Source organism: Strix aluco, chromosome 13 (assembly GCF_031877795.1).
Source record: "Strix aluco isolate bStrAlu1 chromosome 13, bStrAlu1.hap1, whole genome shotgun sequence".
In the NCBI taxonomy this organism is placed as follows: Eukaryota; Metazoa; Chordata; class Aves; order Strigiformes; family Strigidae; genus Strix; species Strix aluco.
The window spans coordinates 6877555-6893905 of NC_133943.1; the positions used below are offsets into that span (position 1 = coordinate 6877555).

A 16351-nucleotide genomic window follows, 5' to 3' on the forward strand; every position below is an offset into this window, starting at 1 on the left:
TGCTGGGGTGGTGGCATCCCGGTCCCCAAGTGTCAGCCCCACTCCGTGCTGGGGTGGTGGCATCCCGGTCCCCAAGTGTCAGCCCTGCTCCGTGCCGGGGTGGTGGCATCCTGGTCCCCAAGTGTCAGCCCTGCTCCGTGCCGGGGTGGTGGCATCCCGGTCCCCAAGTGTCAGCCCTGCTCCGTGCCGGGGTGGTGGCATCCTGGTCCCCAAGTGTCAGCCCTGCTCCGTGCCGGGGTGGTGGCATCCCGGTCCCCAAGGGTCAGCCCTGCTCCGTGACAGGATGACAGCTTACCGGTCCCCAAGGGTCAGCCCCGCTCCGCCCCCTTTCTCAGCCAGAAATAACTGCTGTCCCGTGGCCGGACCTTGGCATCTGGGCTGGAGACCAGCACGGGTCGGGGCGAACAGCAGGGAGCCTGGGGGTGCCACGGAGGGCCAGCTAGAGCCACCGAGCGCTGGTGGCTGCAGCTTGGCGTTGGCCTCATCCCCAGCACAGCAGGAGAGCATCTTCGGTCCCTGTCGCCGGGGCCATCCCCTGGCCAGGTAGGGGAGCTGAGGTCCCACACTGGGGTCAGCAAGTGGGTGGTGCATGGGGCTTGGGGACATCCCAGCCTTGGCGGTGGGGACACTGCCACCGTGGGGGTCAGGGTATGGTCTCCCCAGAGCAGGGGGTCCAGGAAAGGATGGGGTGCAGGTCCCAGGCTCGCCGTGCGGAAGGTTAATGTTGAATTCAGCTGGCAGGGAGCTGCATGCCGGGGACCTGTGGGGACCCCCTGCTCTCCAGGGCTCTTCGGGGAAGGTGCACAGCCTCAGCCTGAGCAGAGGGACATGAGATGCGTCGAACAGGGCTGAGCCTAATGCCGCAGATGTGCAGGAGGGTGCTGCTGTGGGTGGGCAGCCCAGGGGGCTCAGGCCAGGGCTGGGCTCCAGCCGCCTCCCCCCCATAAAGCTGGAAGCTAAGGAGCAGCCCAGCCCTGTAAGGGGGGACAGTGACCCCGCGCCCCGTCTCGCTGCTGCCTGGGCTCACCAGCTCTCCCCGGCAGGGTCAGGGTTGCAGCCCCCGCACTCAGGGCCAGCGGCTGAAAATAGCTCTGCTGGGGCGGAGGTGCTGGGGGGGGGGCAGCCAGGGCCTCTGCTCGCCCAGCAGGCTGCAGGCAGTGGGTGCTGCTCCGAGGGGGCTCAGGATGTGAGGACACCGGCTTGCTGTGGGCAAAGACAGAACTGGGGATGTTTTCTGCCCTAAAGAAAGGCAAAGAGGAAAGATGATAAGCAGGGGCTGACGGGTGGCATGCTTTGGATATTTCCCTACATCTACTGAAGGGAATGGAGAGTAGCGTAGGGATGATGCTGGGCGGGGGGGTGTGTTCAGGGATGATGCTGGCCAGGGGAGGTGTTCAGGGATGAGGCTCTCTGGGGGAGATGCTCAGCCAAAGCCCGGTCTCTCCCTGTGGCACACCTGGGGCTGATGCATCCCCATGCTTGGTGTCACTTCGGGGCTGCCTCTCTCTTCCAGCCAGGAACGATCCATCCCCCTCCCACAGAGCTGCCCCAGGAGCGTGGCAGCAAGTGATGACCATCATGAGACCGGGCCCTGAAGACGGTAAGGGGGGCTGGGGGTGCTGCCGGTCCCAGGGCAGTGCTGCCCCTGTCTAGGGGCCAAACCCAGCTCTGGTTGAAGCCACTGGTCCCACTCCCCAGGGCCACTGTGCCTGCTTTCTTGATCCTCTCTTGCACTACAGCCCCAAGGGGCAGCAACTGCACATCAAAGGCTGGAGGGGTCTGTGCACAGGGGCAGGAGAGGCTGTTTGAGCCTCTGGAGCTGAGAAACTCCCTGACAATTCCCCACACCGAGGAAACACCAGTCCCTGGTGCAGCTCTTGGCATGGGCACATGGCCAAGCCATGCGACAGGGACCCCGGCAAGGGGACACGCTGTCCTTGCGCTGGGCACGGGGGTCCCCAGCACTGCAGCAGCCTCAGCTGTGGCTGTGCTCTCCCCCGGCCTCCCCAGTGCCCCAGCTGGACCTGGGCAAGAAGATGAGCACGCCGCAGGACCTGATGATCGAGGAACTCTCCCTGCGGAACAACCGCGGCTCCCAGCTCTTCCAGCAGCGCCAGAGGCGGATGCAGCGCTTCGTCTTTGAGCATCCCAGCGGCTACAAGGAGGTGGGTCTGTGGCTCATCCCCTGGCTCCGAGCAGGACAGCCCTTCCCAGCTCTCGCAGCCTTTGCAGGGAAGCGATTCCCAGCAGGGCTGGGGGTCTCTCAGCAGGGCCGCCATGCTCAGCTGCCTGCTATGCCGAGATGAAGGGAGAGGAGAGATGGCTTGGTGGGCTGGGCATGGAGATGGGCAAGCGTCAGGTTCAGCATCCACTGAAGAGCAAGGGGATGGCACTGGTTCCCCTCTGCACCCACCAACCCCTCTCCTTGCCTCCTGCAGTTCCCAGAGCCAGGGACGGGTGGCTCACACCGCACAGAGAAAGGTGACCCAGAGGGAACAGCAAATGAGTGGACGGTGAGTAGGTGGAGGAAGCTCCGAGGTGCTTTCGGCAGCCCCCCAAGTCCTGACCAGGGCAGGGGGAGCTCCCTGTGCTCGCTGACTCTCCCCCCCACAGGCAGGGGAGGATGCTGATGGCCAGCAGAGTTATCACTCCGAGCTCCACGTGGCAGCATCGCCCCAGGGCGGCCCCCCTGCAGTGCCCAAGAAGACAGAGAAAGTCTTGCAGATGAGCAAAATCCTCAACCCTGATGCTCTGGCCCCGGGTAAATGCCACTTACACCCCAAAGCCAACGCCGTTGTAACCTCAGTAATGTGAGGCTGGAGGCAACGAGCTGCTGCCTGCCGAAGGGTCCTCTCCAAAACCCTCCCACAGAGTTTTTATATATATAAATATATATATTTATGTTATATATATGTAACCCTGACCCCAGCAGCATGTCCTTCATGTGTTCCCAGCCCCCTCTCCCCTCCTCAACACATTGCCCCAGCCCAGTTGCAGCCGCAGCAGCCCACACTGTCTCTCCCCCCGTGCAGGATACTCAGGCCCCCTCAAAGAAGTTCCCCCAGAGAAGTTCAACATCACTGCCATCCCTAAGGGCTACCGATCCCCATGGCAAGATCTCCTCAGTGACAAGGACAATGCTGTGCATGGTGAGAACCAGCTCCTCATGAGACCCTCTCCATGGGACTTCAGGAGCTTCAACAGGTAACAGTGGCTGAGAGCAGGCACCGCCAGCCTGTCCAGCCCCTGGCCAAGCCCTTCAGCCTCAAGAAGCACCAACCATCCTGGCAGGGAAACGCGATGGTCCATGCCCGCTTTATACAGCACAGGGGAGCAGCAAGGGCTAAGGTTGCTCTTTTCCTGCTCAGGAGCTCCTCCGTGGCTCCTCTGCAAAGGTCCCTGCCTCCAGCAGCTCCCCAGATCTCTTCTCAGCTCCACCACTGGGCCCGCACAGCCCTAAGCATCTCGATCTCACTGGGTAGCCTCAGGGATGAAATTTGGGAGGACTAATTCTCATGCACATGGTCCTGGAGAAGGAATGGCTGCTGTTTGCAGCCGGGCGCAGCTCTGGGCCGAGGGGAGGAATGGCACAGACACTGCCAAGTCTCTCTCCTATCTCCTAATTTCCTTAAGGTATCCAAGCAGCTGCTGGAAGCAGTGGGGGTATAAGGTTAATCTTCCCACAAGGTGCTAAGAGGTCACCAGATTCCTTCCAAACACCTGCTTGAGATTGAAGTCTCCAGGCCAGGGAGTTTCTGGTGGCTCAGCCTGGCAAGCTCCATGCCCTGCAACACCTCCAAATTACACTGGGGTCAAGGTTGGGACCCTGGCATGGAGACTGCCAAGGAAAATCTCCTTTCCAGGAGATGGAGATCTGGTGGTAGCAAAGCACCAGCAGCCCAAAGTAGAATAATGAGAACTGAACGTTTAAGCTGAACATCATCCCAGGGAATCTGCAAACTGAGGTTCTGGCTCTCCTCACTGAAAGCCTCTTTCATGAGGATGAAAGTACATTAGCCTCGGTGGCCTGGCCAAAGTCACCTTCCCTTAGGCAAGCTCCCACTGGAGCTCCTTAGTGGGACACAGCACCGCTCCCCATCAGACCATCTGCCGCTGCACCTCTGCAGACAGCAGCTTTCCTGAGCCCCCGTTGGGGTGAGATTTGAGTCGTGAGGGTCAGGACTTCTGCACTTGGAACACTTGGCGGAAGGGGGACCCCAACCCCTCCGCCTGAGAACGGCATCCCGAAGGGCAGAGACCAGCCCGACCGCCGGCGGAGCAGAGATGCTGCTGCCACCGTCCCTTCGCTGCTCTCCTCTCCCTCGGCCCGGGGGCTTTGCTGGGCGAGGGGCACAGCACAAGGCTGCTGCACACTCAGCCCCACTGCGTTTCCCCTGCTGCACCAGTGAAAGCATGATAGCACACTGGTCCTCACTGGAGTGGGGCTGAGGCAGAGAGGGAGGAGGTGGCGGGGTTAACAGAAGGGACAAGAACCCACAGGCAAGCATGGGGAAGCAAAGGGGCTGCGTTAGCTCTTCCCTCGGGGTCTCCTTCCCAGCTACTCAGCCATCTTGAGCTTTCCTGGAGCAGTCACATCCGAGGAGGTGCCGTAGGAGGAGAACAACGAGCTGCTGCAGACACTTGGCTCTTTTCTTCCAAAATTTAGCCATGTTCCTGCCTCAGTATTTATTTATGGACAGGGACTGAAGCAAGGGCATGTTTCTGAATAATGCTTTACCCCGTACCATTTCTCCCCTCTCACAGGCTGCCTTTCTATTTAAAGTCTTGAACTGTTATTTAATACAGATGGATGCTAATTTAACACCAAGCCTCTTGCCACCTCCTCTAATTCTTCACTGAGGCATGAAGATTCAGAGAGCCAATCTGCTTTTAACTGGGCTTTTCATGATCTTCCAAGCTGCTGGCTTTTAAATCACTTTGCAGTTCATCAAATACCAAACTGCAGAAAAACAAGCTTTTTGGAACAAATGGGCTAGCGAAAAGCCAGCAGTCTTGCCTAAAGCTAGGTGAATCCCCACACAGCTCACATGGGTCACAGGGCAAGGGCGAGTTCACCATCTCAACAGCCACTGCATTAAGGCAGACTGATTTATTCCCAACTTTAAACGTTCAGGCTGTGATGCAAAGACCTTCAGCTACCTTGCTACAGTGTGCTGTCTTATGAGAGAGTGAAAGCCACGCTTTGGAAAGGACTGTCTTTTTCCAGAAGGGAGAAAGTTTCTGGAACAAGCCTCTCTCATTTACCTTTCCCCTCTTATTTCTCCTCTGTTGCAAAACAGTGCCACGTTACTCATGTTCGAGCAGTGCTTCCCAAAGCAAACATTCCCAGCTCTGCCTCGTTGATAGCTCAGTCTCCATGTGCTGCTCCAAAACCAACATTCTTGGCTTTTTGGGGGCTGGCACTCTCTTCCCCAGTCCCTTTCCACATTTCTCCAGAAAGGGATGGCAGTTCTTGCTCCCACACTGCTCCTTCTGTTAGTCACAGTTCAAGAGAAGCTGTCCCAAAAGGCAGCCTGGAGCCAGGGCCAAGAGAAAGACATTTGCCTGCACATGTGCTAGAGCGATCAGGAGGCAGCACCATCAGCCTCGGCCCTCTGCAGAGCACATTAATTGCAGACAACTCACTTTCTAAAGACCAGGAGGTTGTCACCATCACCTGCTCTCATAATCTAACCCCCTTCATGTGCAGCACACCCCTACTGCTGTCAGCAGAGCCCACCAAAAGGCGACAGTAAAGGTAACAACAGGCTCCCTCCCTCCCCGGCACAGCCCCTGATGTGCAGGCACCAAGCCCCAGCCCTGCCAAAGCTTGAGCTGCGGTTGGCTCTGCACAGGAGAAACACCTCCCTGGGCTAGCAGAGGCTCTCACGGCATCCTGGGGAGGAAGAGGAGGGTTGGCACTGGCTGCAGGCATTGCTAAGTTGCTGCTAGGCTCGGTTAGTAAATCCAGACTTGTTTTTTCTATCACTTTTACGAGACGCACAACTTCTCCTCGTGACGTGGTTTCTGCTTCTTCCCGTGCCGCAGGACTCCCACCCCGTTTGACAAAGCGCTGCTCAGCGACCCGTTCTCGGTGCCCACCATGGAGCTGGATAACCTGAGTGTCCTGGAGGTGATCGCCCACAGGCCCAACTTCAACAGGGTGCCACAAGGCTGGGTGCGGGTTCTACCGGAGAGCGACGAGCTGTAGCACACACACGCTCCCTTCGCCATCGCCACGGATGCTTTTCTCGCTAGATTCCAACATACTTCGCAGGGTAGGGGAGAGGGGAGGGAGTATTCTTCCTGAAAACTAGTGGTCTCAGGTTGTCTTCCTCAGCAGGATTCGAACCAGCTCAAGTCTGGGACCATTTTGAATTCCCCTCATCCCAGCCATCATCACAAGGGCATTTAGTGCTAAGCTAACCAGCCAAGTTCTCGTCGTTAATGCAAGCAGATCCCCATAAGCTCCCCTACAAAACATCCCGTACAGCCTGTCCTCTGCCCTGCCTCGTGGAAAACGGCAGGACCACCAGCTGCCACACACCAAGCTGTCTCCCTGCTTCTTCACACACAACCTGCTCTGACAGCTGGTGCCTTTGCAGAGAAATTCCATCTTCAGGCTAACTCTACATCTGTCATTTCAGTCGGGATGGCGAGAGGAGGCGATAATTGAAGAGCAGCAGCAAAACAAGTTACCAGAGGCATTGGCACGTTAAAAGCACTTACCCTGGGCTTGGCTGGACAACAAAAATGAGTGAGGAACGGGGAATCTGCCTGTTTACCAACACAGCACAACCAGGATTTATGGGAGAGGAATGTTGGGAGTTGGAAGCTTGTGCCCTGTTTCCACAAGCTACTGGCTAGCCCTTGGCAGCTGTATTTTCCCCTTCCTACTGCTATTTGCATGCCTCGCTTAAACATCTAAGCCCTCGGATTGACTTACGCCAGATTTGCTTCATAGAACTGGTCACTAAGGATCAGGCCCTGCCTGGACTCACTGCAGAAGGGCACCAGTCTGAAGATCCTGCCAGCATATTCTGACAACGTCAGCAGCAGCGGGAAGGAAAAGCAGCGCAGCCGGGAGTCCAGAGCAAGGGCAGGCTTCCCCGGGAACACAAAAATCAGCAGTGAGGATTCAACTACACAAAGGTTTTCAGCAGTGACACACAGTGGGACATGCCACTAACACCAGTCTTCAGGACAGTCACCAGAACATCTGGAAAACCCTGCTGACAAAAATCTTTAGTTTAATACAGCCTTTCTAGAATTGCTTCTGTCAGGTTCTTAATGTCACCTTTATTTAATCTTGCAAAAGCAGGAGCATCAGGATAAAAGTTTATTTTTCTACCACTGTGGTTAAACTGGGCAAGTAAATTTGGTGGTAAAAATGCAGTTAAACAGCTGCTTCCCTTGGGAAGTGTATTTGCCATGCCGTGCAGACAGATGTGCAGAGCAAATCCCACACAGGGATTCTGCTGCCACAACACACCATTCAGGCAGGAAACTTTCACTGCTGTGTTCTTCCCCCAGAAGCAGGAGGGGACAACCAAATGGAACGAAAAACGGTCTGTTCCTTAAACATTAAGAATTGCTGATGCTCAGCTGCTGTCCTGTTCCAAACCCATCTCTCTCCTCTTTGTCCATCAGCTGAAGAACCCGTGTACCCCTGGGGACCTGGCTCAAAATAATAAATAAATTGTGGTAACGTAAAGGCTGCTTGCATTCGAGATCGGTCTGCACGGTGCTCACGGGCCCCAGCGGCAGAGACTCGGGGCCAGAGCAGCGGCAAACGTTGCGGCGCTCCCCCATCCACCAGCATGCCCCTGCCTGTCCTCCAACACTGCCCGGGGACGGCTCTTACCCGACAAAAGCTAAACTGATCCCCTCTGCCCCCAGCCCAGCTCTCTCTGCAGAGAAAGCCAGCCTGCCTGCCTGCCAGCCATGGCCCCGCCGTGCCACGCCACCTCCAGCAGCACGGCACAGCCCAGCTGCATCGCACAGAGAACTAAAAGTGGACCTGCTGGCATTGCCTGCTCTGCATCTCGGCTTTGGCAGCAGCCAAATAAAAATCAAAATCCTCAGACGCTGGGCTCCAGGAAGCAGGGTCTAAGCAAAGTGTTGAAAAATTCAAATATTTTAATGTTCGGGGTTTTTTTTAAAACAAGCAAATGAAGCTTCAGAACAGGTCCCATCATGTTTTGCTTTACAGAAAGATGTCCACAGATCCATTGCATGAAAGCAGCTGACATACAGATAAATTAAAATCCTCCAGACACGCGTACATACATCTTACTCAACGGCAGGCTCCATGCAGGACACGGCTGCTCCTGGGCAAACACTATAGTTGGAGCACAGAAAGAAAAGTTTCATGTCTTATCGAAACAGTTTACAGTTTGAGACTGTATCCACAGGCCTTGAAAGCCCCAGTTATGCTCCAGTTATGCTGCACCGTGTCCTCCCCCCGCAGCCCTCACCAAGCAAAAAAAGGCAACTGCTAACTGCCACTGCACTTCAGCCTGTGCTACCCAGGGGCTGCTTGTGTGACCTAACACTTATCTTGCTCAGGATGTGCAGGATTAGAAGTGAAGCGTCAAAAAAGGTTGGTTGTTTTTTCTTTAAGCAAGAAGTCGGGCAAAAGGAGGGAGGAAAATTCTGTGGCAATAGTAAGGCAAAGCCATGGGTTTGGCACATCTGATAAGCTTGTTTTTCAACTCTTATTCAGTCCTGGTTTAATACCCCATTAGAATAATAAGTCATTAGTTACCTGACGGAGTCTCTGGTTACATTTAAATAGTCCACAGTGTTCAGACTGAGGATATCAAAGGGGCTTGAAAAAGGTTTGGTTTTGTTTTTCCAGACGTTTATTTCAAAAGTGTGCCAACGGGATACACAGATAGCACTGCGACTCTGGTATACCTGATCCACAGACCCCCGACAGCCCTCCTGTCTGTGCCCCGCCCCCCCAACCCCCCCCTACTAAATGAAAGACCTGGGATGTATCAACAATCCGATCAGCTAGTGGAGACACGGAGCTCAGCTTGCCCGGTGTCTGCAAGCAGGGAAATAAGGCTTCTCTAGCTCACCCACAGCTCAACATATGGTGCTACCATGGTAACTAGAAAATAACATTTACTTTAACGACGAGGGTGGCACGACGTGCTAGGGGCTGCTGTGCTTTCCCGCGTGGGCACCCATCCTCTGGGGATCTTGAGACGGGTAGTGAATGGGCCCCGGGGCTCTCATGAAGGGAGGCGGGGGCCCCATGGCGTGGAACATGTGTGGTCCGAAACCTGCAGAAACAAAGTTGGCAGCTTCAGACAAAGCAACAGAACAACCAGTGCGGATGTGCTACTGCTTGAAATTACTAGCAGAAAGCAGCTGGCTTACAGCTGTGCCTTTGAAAGGTGGACATCTCCCATGATTCTTCAAATCCCCAAACTCCTTCCCCTCTTCCCAGTACAACTGGGGGCAATCCTCACCCAACACACATCCTTACTCACAGATAAAAGCGGGTGGGGGGACTGGACAGGTGTCTGTAATGAAAATCTAAATGCTTTCTACTCAACCGTGGAGCAAAGCAAATACATCCACAAGAGTCTGACATCCCATAAAAAAAAGGGTCTCTGGATAGATATACACATGCAGCCAAACATAGGCTGGCATTCAACCAGCTACAGAATTACCCTTTGAAGTTCAGGTTCATGTGGCATTTACACAGCCAGCAAAAGCACTGAGTAGGTCTCAGTACCAGTAACAGGGATCTCGGACATGCCTGAGAATTTGCAAGTGAATACATACCACAACAGGCAGCTCAGCGTAATTAAACTGTGCTGACAGCTCATTTTAGATCATCGGTTTACACTGTATGATCAGGGATGAGGAAAATCAACTCAGGGCACGCATCAGTGCTACAGCACAGCTGAGCAAGGAGGACTAGATCGTCTAACACCAAAGTCAGACACCCCCACTTGAAGGGGAAACACAAGTACCTGGAGGCGGTGGTGGAGCAATGCCAGGAGGAGGTGGCAAGGCAATGTTAACCACGGCTGGAGGGCCACTTGGAGGTAGGTTGAAGTAATTTGCAGAAGCCTCCTCTTCTGCAGCTGGAGGAGGGGGGAGAGCTGCACAAAAGGTACACAGTAGTTATGGAAAATCGGAGAGCAGGCACAATCAGTTCTTCTACAAGGGCAAACTGCTGCTACTCTCACACATATGAGCCAGAGCGAGAAGCAGGACCACACTGAAACTCTACAACAGTCACTGTTTCTCTTCACTCAAAACCAGTTTTGCTTTTTCCATCTTACAACGCTCAGTGGATTAGGAAAACATAAACCAAGCCTTGAAAAGTGTGGGTTGCCAGTATCTCAGACCTAAACTTTAATTCAGTTTTAACTTTTCACTCATCACATTAAAAAAAAAAAATTAAAAAAAAAAAAAAATCTCTTCACCATGAATTTGCTTCTCGACAAAGCTCACCCCCCGTCCCAGCTGGATCTGCTGCAAACCTACTGTACGTAACTGCTCTGGGCTCACCAGTGCCTCTACTGTCCTGAGCTCTGCTACTGCTCTCAGAGGTTTAACACCAGCCTCTCTCAAGGAAGCAGGTCAGCATTAAGTGTTTCAGAGATGAAAACAACCCCTTTACCTCCAGGAAGTCCTGGAACTGGCTCCAGCTTTATCCCGGATTCTGTAGTACCTTCCTTGTCCTTCTCCTTTCCTCTTGCTGCCTGGGACCTAAATTTGAGAACAAGGATGAGAAAAGGCAGGATAAGCAGATATTCACACCACGATAATTTCACTTCATCTAATCCAGATTCATTGCTTCAGGTCAGAGATAAAAAATTCACAGGACATCAGACACAGCTGGTACAAAGCGTGCAAACAGCACCTACAGGAGATGGATTAGAAGCAAAACTACAGAAACTCATCCATAACCCTCAACCTGGAAATCCGTTACACAATTTGTGCAATCTCCAACCCAGATCCCACTGCAGAAAGAAAAACAAACTGTAAAAGGACCCCATTTACCAAGTCAGTAACTGGAGTTAACTCCAGCGTTAACACCCACTCCTGCTCATCCAGACTGCACCGAGCGGAGAACCTTGTGGCAGTACCCTCATGGCTTCCTTCCTCCCCCCACACTCACCTTCCCCATTTGACATTGAGCCTGCGACCGTTGACAATGAGTTTGTTGAAGGATTTTTCAGCTGCCACTTCCGCAGCTTGCCGGGTGGCAAACTGGATGAAAGCACACTGTTGCCTCTGTACTACAGTTATCGTCCGAATCTCCCCAAACTGGTAGAAGTGATTTCTGTGTGGGGGAAAAATATGGTTATGAAATCCCACTCCTCCTAGCAGCAGGGTACATGGCAGAGTAGGGTCTCATCACATGCTGGAATAGATATGTTCAGATCCTTTCTTTTCTCCATCATCGGTTCAGACTAATCATTAGGAATCAAAGTCTCTTGTCCTTCTGTGCAATTATGGAGCAATAAAAACTCTGCAGCAGCCTTCCTCAGCAGCTAGCTAGAGAAAGGCTGTGGGACTTTCTCGTAAAAAGTGTAACACAGCATCCCCAACAGCTCAGAAGGATGAGTCGTCTTTAAAGAGAGAAATTTTAATCAAAGCTTTTGAAATATGCCTGTTTATCTGTTTCCCAACAAGCTGGCACTTCTCTGCACTTGCCCACCAACTAGTTCCCCACTAAGGAAAACAGAAAACCAGGTTTATTTTTTTTCCTTGCAAGGGAGATTTCCTCACTTGAGGATGAGCAGTAATCAAAGTGTGAAATAAAAAGGCAAGGGCAATACAAATTCACCAACACACCTGAGATCTGATTCAGTGATAGTATCTCCAAGCCCTCCAACATACAGTGTAGTAATAGTCTTGTCATCAGGGGGGTCTAGACGAGGCATGGTTGATGCTCGTTTCAGAAGTTTATCAGCCACAGGATCATTAATTCCATAGTAACGATCTTTGATGTTCTGATCAGCCAGAGGATCGTCTGGATCTGTCGGTTTCTCATGTCTAAGGTTCAGCAAACAAAGCGTTTCATAACACCAGTCACAGCTGCATCAGATTAACACAACTGCTACCTTCCCTTCTAAAGGCCTCTGGTCTTTACGCTTCACTTAAACATACCAAAATGGAACAAAAAGCCCCAAGAACTTAAGTTGCAGCCAGGACTGCCTCACATTCCGAATGAATGGCACTTCTGACAGCTCAGCATTCAACACTACAAAATACAAGAGCTGGATTTCAAATGGCCTCTTGTTTAAACACAAAGATCTCTGATTGAGGGGACTGATGCCACGAAGGGGAAAAATGAACTACGCAGGAGAGGAGCTGCAGTCACTGCTGCGGCAGGCAAAACACTACAAGATCACACAGCTAATTCCTCACAAACGAACTCGCCACAACAAAGATTCATTCACTGGCGCTGCGTGCCAATGGAATGCAAGTTCCACACTGACCCCAGTCACAGTGTTGTCTCCTGCCCACTGCAGCATTTCCCGTTCTTCGAACCCCAAGGGGAGCTGTATCTGACCACGGTGAACGGATTAACTGTTTAAGCTGTGTCTGTACCTGTAGGGACACTCCTCTCCTCTCTTGCATTCTCCTTTCACCCAGAAGGAACAGATGTGAGGGCGGTTACGTTTATAGTAAGGAGTGGTCCGAGCCAGCTTCAGCAGCATGTCGCTGGTAGAAGTAGCTTTTCCTAGCGCACCAACTGGTCTAGTGCCATCAGAATTGGATATCTGAATGGTAGTTAAATCACAAATATTTATGTATATATCATCTTTGAAAACTAATGCACAGAGTCAGAGCTAACAAATGATTTTATGACAAGCTAGGGCATTCCTCCCCTTGCCCATGATTATAACTACACTTTCTTACCTCTCGTTCCATGTTCTGGGTGTAGTACTCTTTATTGACGTCAGACTTAGGCATTTCATCCTTAAGGGAGAGTCCTGCATCCCGGACTTGGATAGGCAAACCTAGAATGAAACAAACAAAAAAGCCAACAAATTCATATGAAAGAGCAGAAATAGTTATTGCAACCTGCACTAGCCCGAGATAACAAATTTACTGCTCAGGTATACCACGCTGCCCCTGATCCTCAGAAGAGATGTGATCATCAAGACTTGTTCTTCTCAAAGACTGTCCAGAGACAACCGTGCCAATTACACGCACGCATTTAAAAACATTTCACCAACTTTCACTTCAGAGGTAAGTAGACCAGCTTCTTCTCTTAGTTTACATTTTTTGGTACACACCATATTCCAGGTCAAGCAGACAGGTTTGACAGACGTTCTTCAGCTTGCTGCATGTCTGGCATACTTCTGTTTTCTTGAAACGCATACGAACACCAGGGCACCAGCGGAATACTGTGAAAGGCCTGGCACAAATCTGAAAGACAAAGTCAACACTCGTATCGCTGTCACACAGCAATGAAGTTACCATTCTGGTTCTTGTGCGGAAACTTAAACTTCAAACACTTCTAGTCTCTTTAAACCTTAAACACAATTTCTTCATCTTAGGGCTCGGATTCAGACCTCAAGAAATATTTGTTTCTATTTGGTGCCTTACGTTGACAGGAGAAAGTTTTAGGAAGGTTTTTTCTTACTGTTTTTTTTTTTAATTTAATTTATTACAATCACCTGAATGCTGAAAGCAGATCTACTCAAAGGAAAAAGAAATTCTCCTTCATTCCAGACGATGTCAGTAAAGAGCTATTAAAGACAAACGACCAATTATGTGTAAATCGGTCACCAGCACACCAACAAGCCCAGTGAGAGGGTATCAGACTTTTGGTCCAGGAGACAACTACTGCTCTCTATCTTATCTGGTGGAATGATGCATCTGCTTCTGCTGCACGTACAGTCTGCAGAAGGGAAGCATGATTTCAACACATACCTTCTCCCTACCTCAGATGACAATCGATAAAAGGGGCAAAACACTCCTTTAATTTCCCTCAGTCAAGACAACACTAAATATTTTGTGTGCTCTCAGAAACAAACACAGCTTATTTCTCAGACAGCTAACACAAATCACCACACAGCCATGAATAACATATTCATAATAAAACCTAAACTCCAGTTATTTATACACCACTAAGGAGTAAAAGCAAACTCACAAGAGAAAATAGGAGATCATTTAAAATGCTGAAATAGAGCACAATAATATTTTCAAAACCTAATTCTGATAAACATGAGCCAATCCTAAGTCTGTCTGAACAGTCTTGAATAATTTTACTATTTTAAGACCAACTGACTTTGTCTAACAAAGCACAGAGTAATTGACCTAAAAACTGATGTAGTTACATAAACATTTTAAGTTGTTAACCCAGATAAGCATTTTTCTGAAGCTGATAGGTTTTTTAACATTAAAATGTATTATTCCTAGATGTGCATCAATTTAGACTTTCTTTCTTCAAAAGACAACAAACATACCTTGCATTCTTTTCCATATTTTTCTTTGGTCTGAAATATAATTAAAAAAAAAATATCATTAATTCAACACAAACCATGAAACATATCACTGACATTATAGCACAGTGGGTTTTTTCCTAATTATGCTGCATTTAGACTCACCTACCCATGTGTTTTGGGCTTACGCCTTGGCAGGTCAACAAGACGAAAAAAAAAAAAGTCTAAAAAACTCTCAATCCTTTTTTGTTTTAGAAACATTCATTAAAAACACAGTACTGTAAGTCCCACCTCATGTACTGATGAAAGGCAAGAATGAAATGGATTATTAATAGCTATTTTTAAACAAAGATGATGTTACATGAAATAAACCACGAAAATAAGCAGCTTTTGAAATATCACCTAGACTGGCAGTAGGGTTATGCTTCACAAAAATATCCTAATCTCTGTCAGCAAACTTGGTGTAATGGAAACGTGAAGAAAAGATAACATACACGTAGGTCATACACAACTAGACTGAGCACAGAGAAAAGCAACATAAAATGGACTGACAGAGGAAACCAAGGTAAACAAACAAGGATTTAAATTACAGTTGGGCAGCCTTCATAAGACAGTTTTAACTTATTTTTACAGGTGCATATTCTTCACATTTTAAAAACTGGGCTAAGCTATTCAGTATTTCAACAGCCCACTGTTCTCCATGTCGCTGATTTACCAGTACCAAAAGTTCTGTCTTCTAGCATTTCCTACGCTCTGGACATTGGACTATATCATCTTGCTCTCCTTTTTGACTGATTTATTCTTAAATCACGCACATAATGCCATATCATCACAGACCAAGAACGGCTGAAACTAAATTCTGTTGTGCAGAACCAACTAATTAGGAGTGCACGTCCACCTCAGCATCCCCTTCTGTAGCCAAGTTTATTTTAGTCCCCAAAACCCAACAGTTCATGGCCAACGCAGAGGAAAGGACCGCACAGTCAAACAGGCACATACCATTCGAATATATGGATTTTCTCCAAGACATGTCTGGCACAGAATAGGGAAGTCCTGAATTGAGCAAGAAAAAGGAAAATCAGGAATTTGCAACAAACTCTATCATCACAACAGCATTCAAATCATCCTCCAAACTAACACTACTGAGTTAAACTAATCAAAATGTTTGAAAGATGCAAAAAAACTCATTCAAAAAGAGTCCAAAGCCCGTATTATGGAAGAACCACAACCTGTTAGCTGTTCCGGTTTGAAGTAAAACTTGGAACAAACAAACAAAAAGCATGTTCTTGAGATCTTCGCTCTTCAGCGACCTGAGTGCAGCAGATGACACCCCCCCCCCCCCCCCCATTATCCCTCAGCATCTATTGTTTGCACTGGGCCCACCCAGGAAAGGCCTCAGCTCTACGGGAGGCGGCCACGGGCACACGACGGGCCCAGCTCAGCCCTCCCAGCTGCCAGGAGCCTTCCCCAGCTGCCAGACACCCCAAATCCCGGCAGGGAGACGAGGCGGGGGCACCCCACGCTTTGCCAGCCAGCGGTGCCCATAAGGAGGGCCCGGGTAATCGCGGCAGCCCCTGCCCGGGCGGGGGGACGGCAGGGACACAGCTCCCCGCGGCAGGTCCCCGCACTGCCCAGCCCCGCGGGCCGCCCCAGCGCGGTCCCCCGCCCTCCTCACGGCAGCGACGTGCCCCCACCGGCCGAGACCCGCCGCGCTCCTCCCCCGCGCTCACCGCGTCCTCCCAGTTCTGCCGGTTGTAGGTGTTGGAGCCCAGCGACGTCGACATGGCGGCGGGGCCCGCGCTCCGCTCCCCTCAGTCACCGGAAGCCGCCGCGCCGCTCCGCCACGATCCCGGCAGGCGGCGGGAGACGGAAATGACGCCACTTCCGCTAGCGACGTACCGGGGCGGGGGAGAGCGAGG

At 51.1% G+C, this 16351-nt stretch overlaps 2 protein-coding genes across 4 annotated transcripts; one reads left to right on the forward strand and one right to left on the reverse strand.

Moving 5' to 3' along the window:
- The first annotated feature begins 254 nt into the window (after positions 1–254).
- On the forward strand, positions 255–7714 carry MYOZ3 (myozenin 3). Of its 2 annotated transcripts, none has more exons than XM_074838858.1 (7): positions 255–543; positions 1514–1600; positions 2011–2165; positions 2439–2513; positions 2614–2761; positions 3033–3204; positions 6049–7714. In XM_074838858.1, the coding sequence occupies exons 2-7, from the start codon at positions 1570–1572 to the stop codon at positions 6209–6211; spliced, it is 744 nt and encodes a 247-aa protein (XP_074694959.1). In that variant the 5' UTR covers positions 255–543; positions 1514–1569; the 3' UTR covers positions 6212–7714. The 2 variants fall into 2 exon arrangements, with proteins under 2 accessions (XP_074694959.1, XP_074694960.1); XM_074838859.1 differs by having other exon boundaries at positions 3033–3149.
- A 405-nt stretch (positions 7715–8119) lies between these two features.
- Positions 8120–16303, reverse strand: RBM22 (RNA binding motif protein 22). 2 transcript variants are annotated; one of them, XM_074838127.1, is made up of 12 exons: positions 16163–16303; positions 15432–15485; positions 14457–14486; positions 13281–13413; positions 12901–13001; positions 12589–12761; positions 11830–12030; positions 11150–11314; positions 10649–10737; positions 9993–10124; positions 9137–9293; positions 8120–8341 (listed from the first exon to the last, which is right to left on the reverse strand). In XM_074838127.1, the coding sequence occupies exons 1-11, from the start codon at positions 16214–16216 to the stop codon at positions 9163–9165; spliced, it is 1263 nt and encodes a 420-aa protein (XP_074694228.1). In that variant the 5' UTR covers positions 16217–16303; the 3' UTR covers positions 8120–8341; positions 9137–9162. The 2 variants fall into 2 exon arrangements, with proteins under 2 accessions (XP_074694228.1, XP_074694227.1); XM_074838126.1 differs by having other exon boundaries at positions 8120–9293.
- Between the last annotated feature and the right edge of the window lie 48 nt (positions 16304–16351).

Bases quoted from the DNA above. Each gene is read 5' to 3' on its own strand.
- MYOZ3 (XM_074838858.1), top strand. From the start codon at position 1,570: ATGACCATCATGAGACCGGGCCCTGAAGACG. The intron at 2,166-2,438 runs GTGGGTCTGTGG...TGCCTCCTGCAG, and splicing joins ATCCCAGCGGCTACAAGGAG to TTCCCAGAGCCAGGGACGGG. The intron at 2,514-2,613 runs GTGAGTAGGTGG...TCCCCCCCACAG, and splicing joins GAACAGCAAATGAGTGGACG to GCAGGGGAGGATGCTGATGG.
- RBM22 (XM_074838127.1), bottom strand. From the start codon at position 16,216: ATGTCGACGTCGCTGGGCTCCAACACCTACAACCGGCAGAACTGGGAG. The intron at 12,031-12,588 runs GTACAGACACAG...GCTGAACCTTAG, and splicing joins GGAGAGGAGTGTCCCTACAG to ACATGAGAAACCGACAGATC. The intron at 10,125-10,648 runs GTAAAGGGGTTG...CCTTTTGTGCAG, and splicing joins AGTTCCAGGACTTCCTGGAG to CTCTCCCCCCTCCTCCAGCT.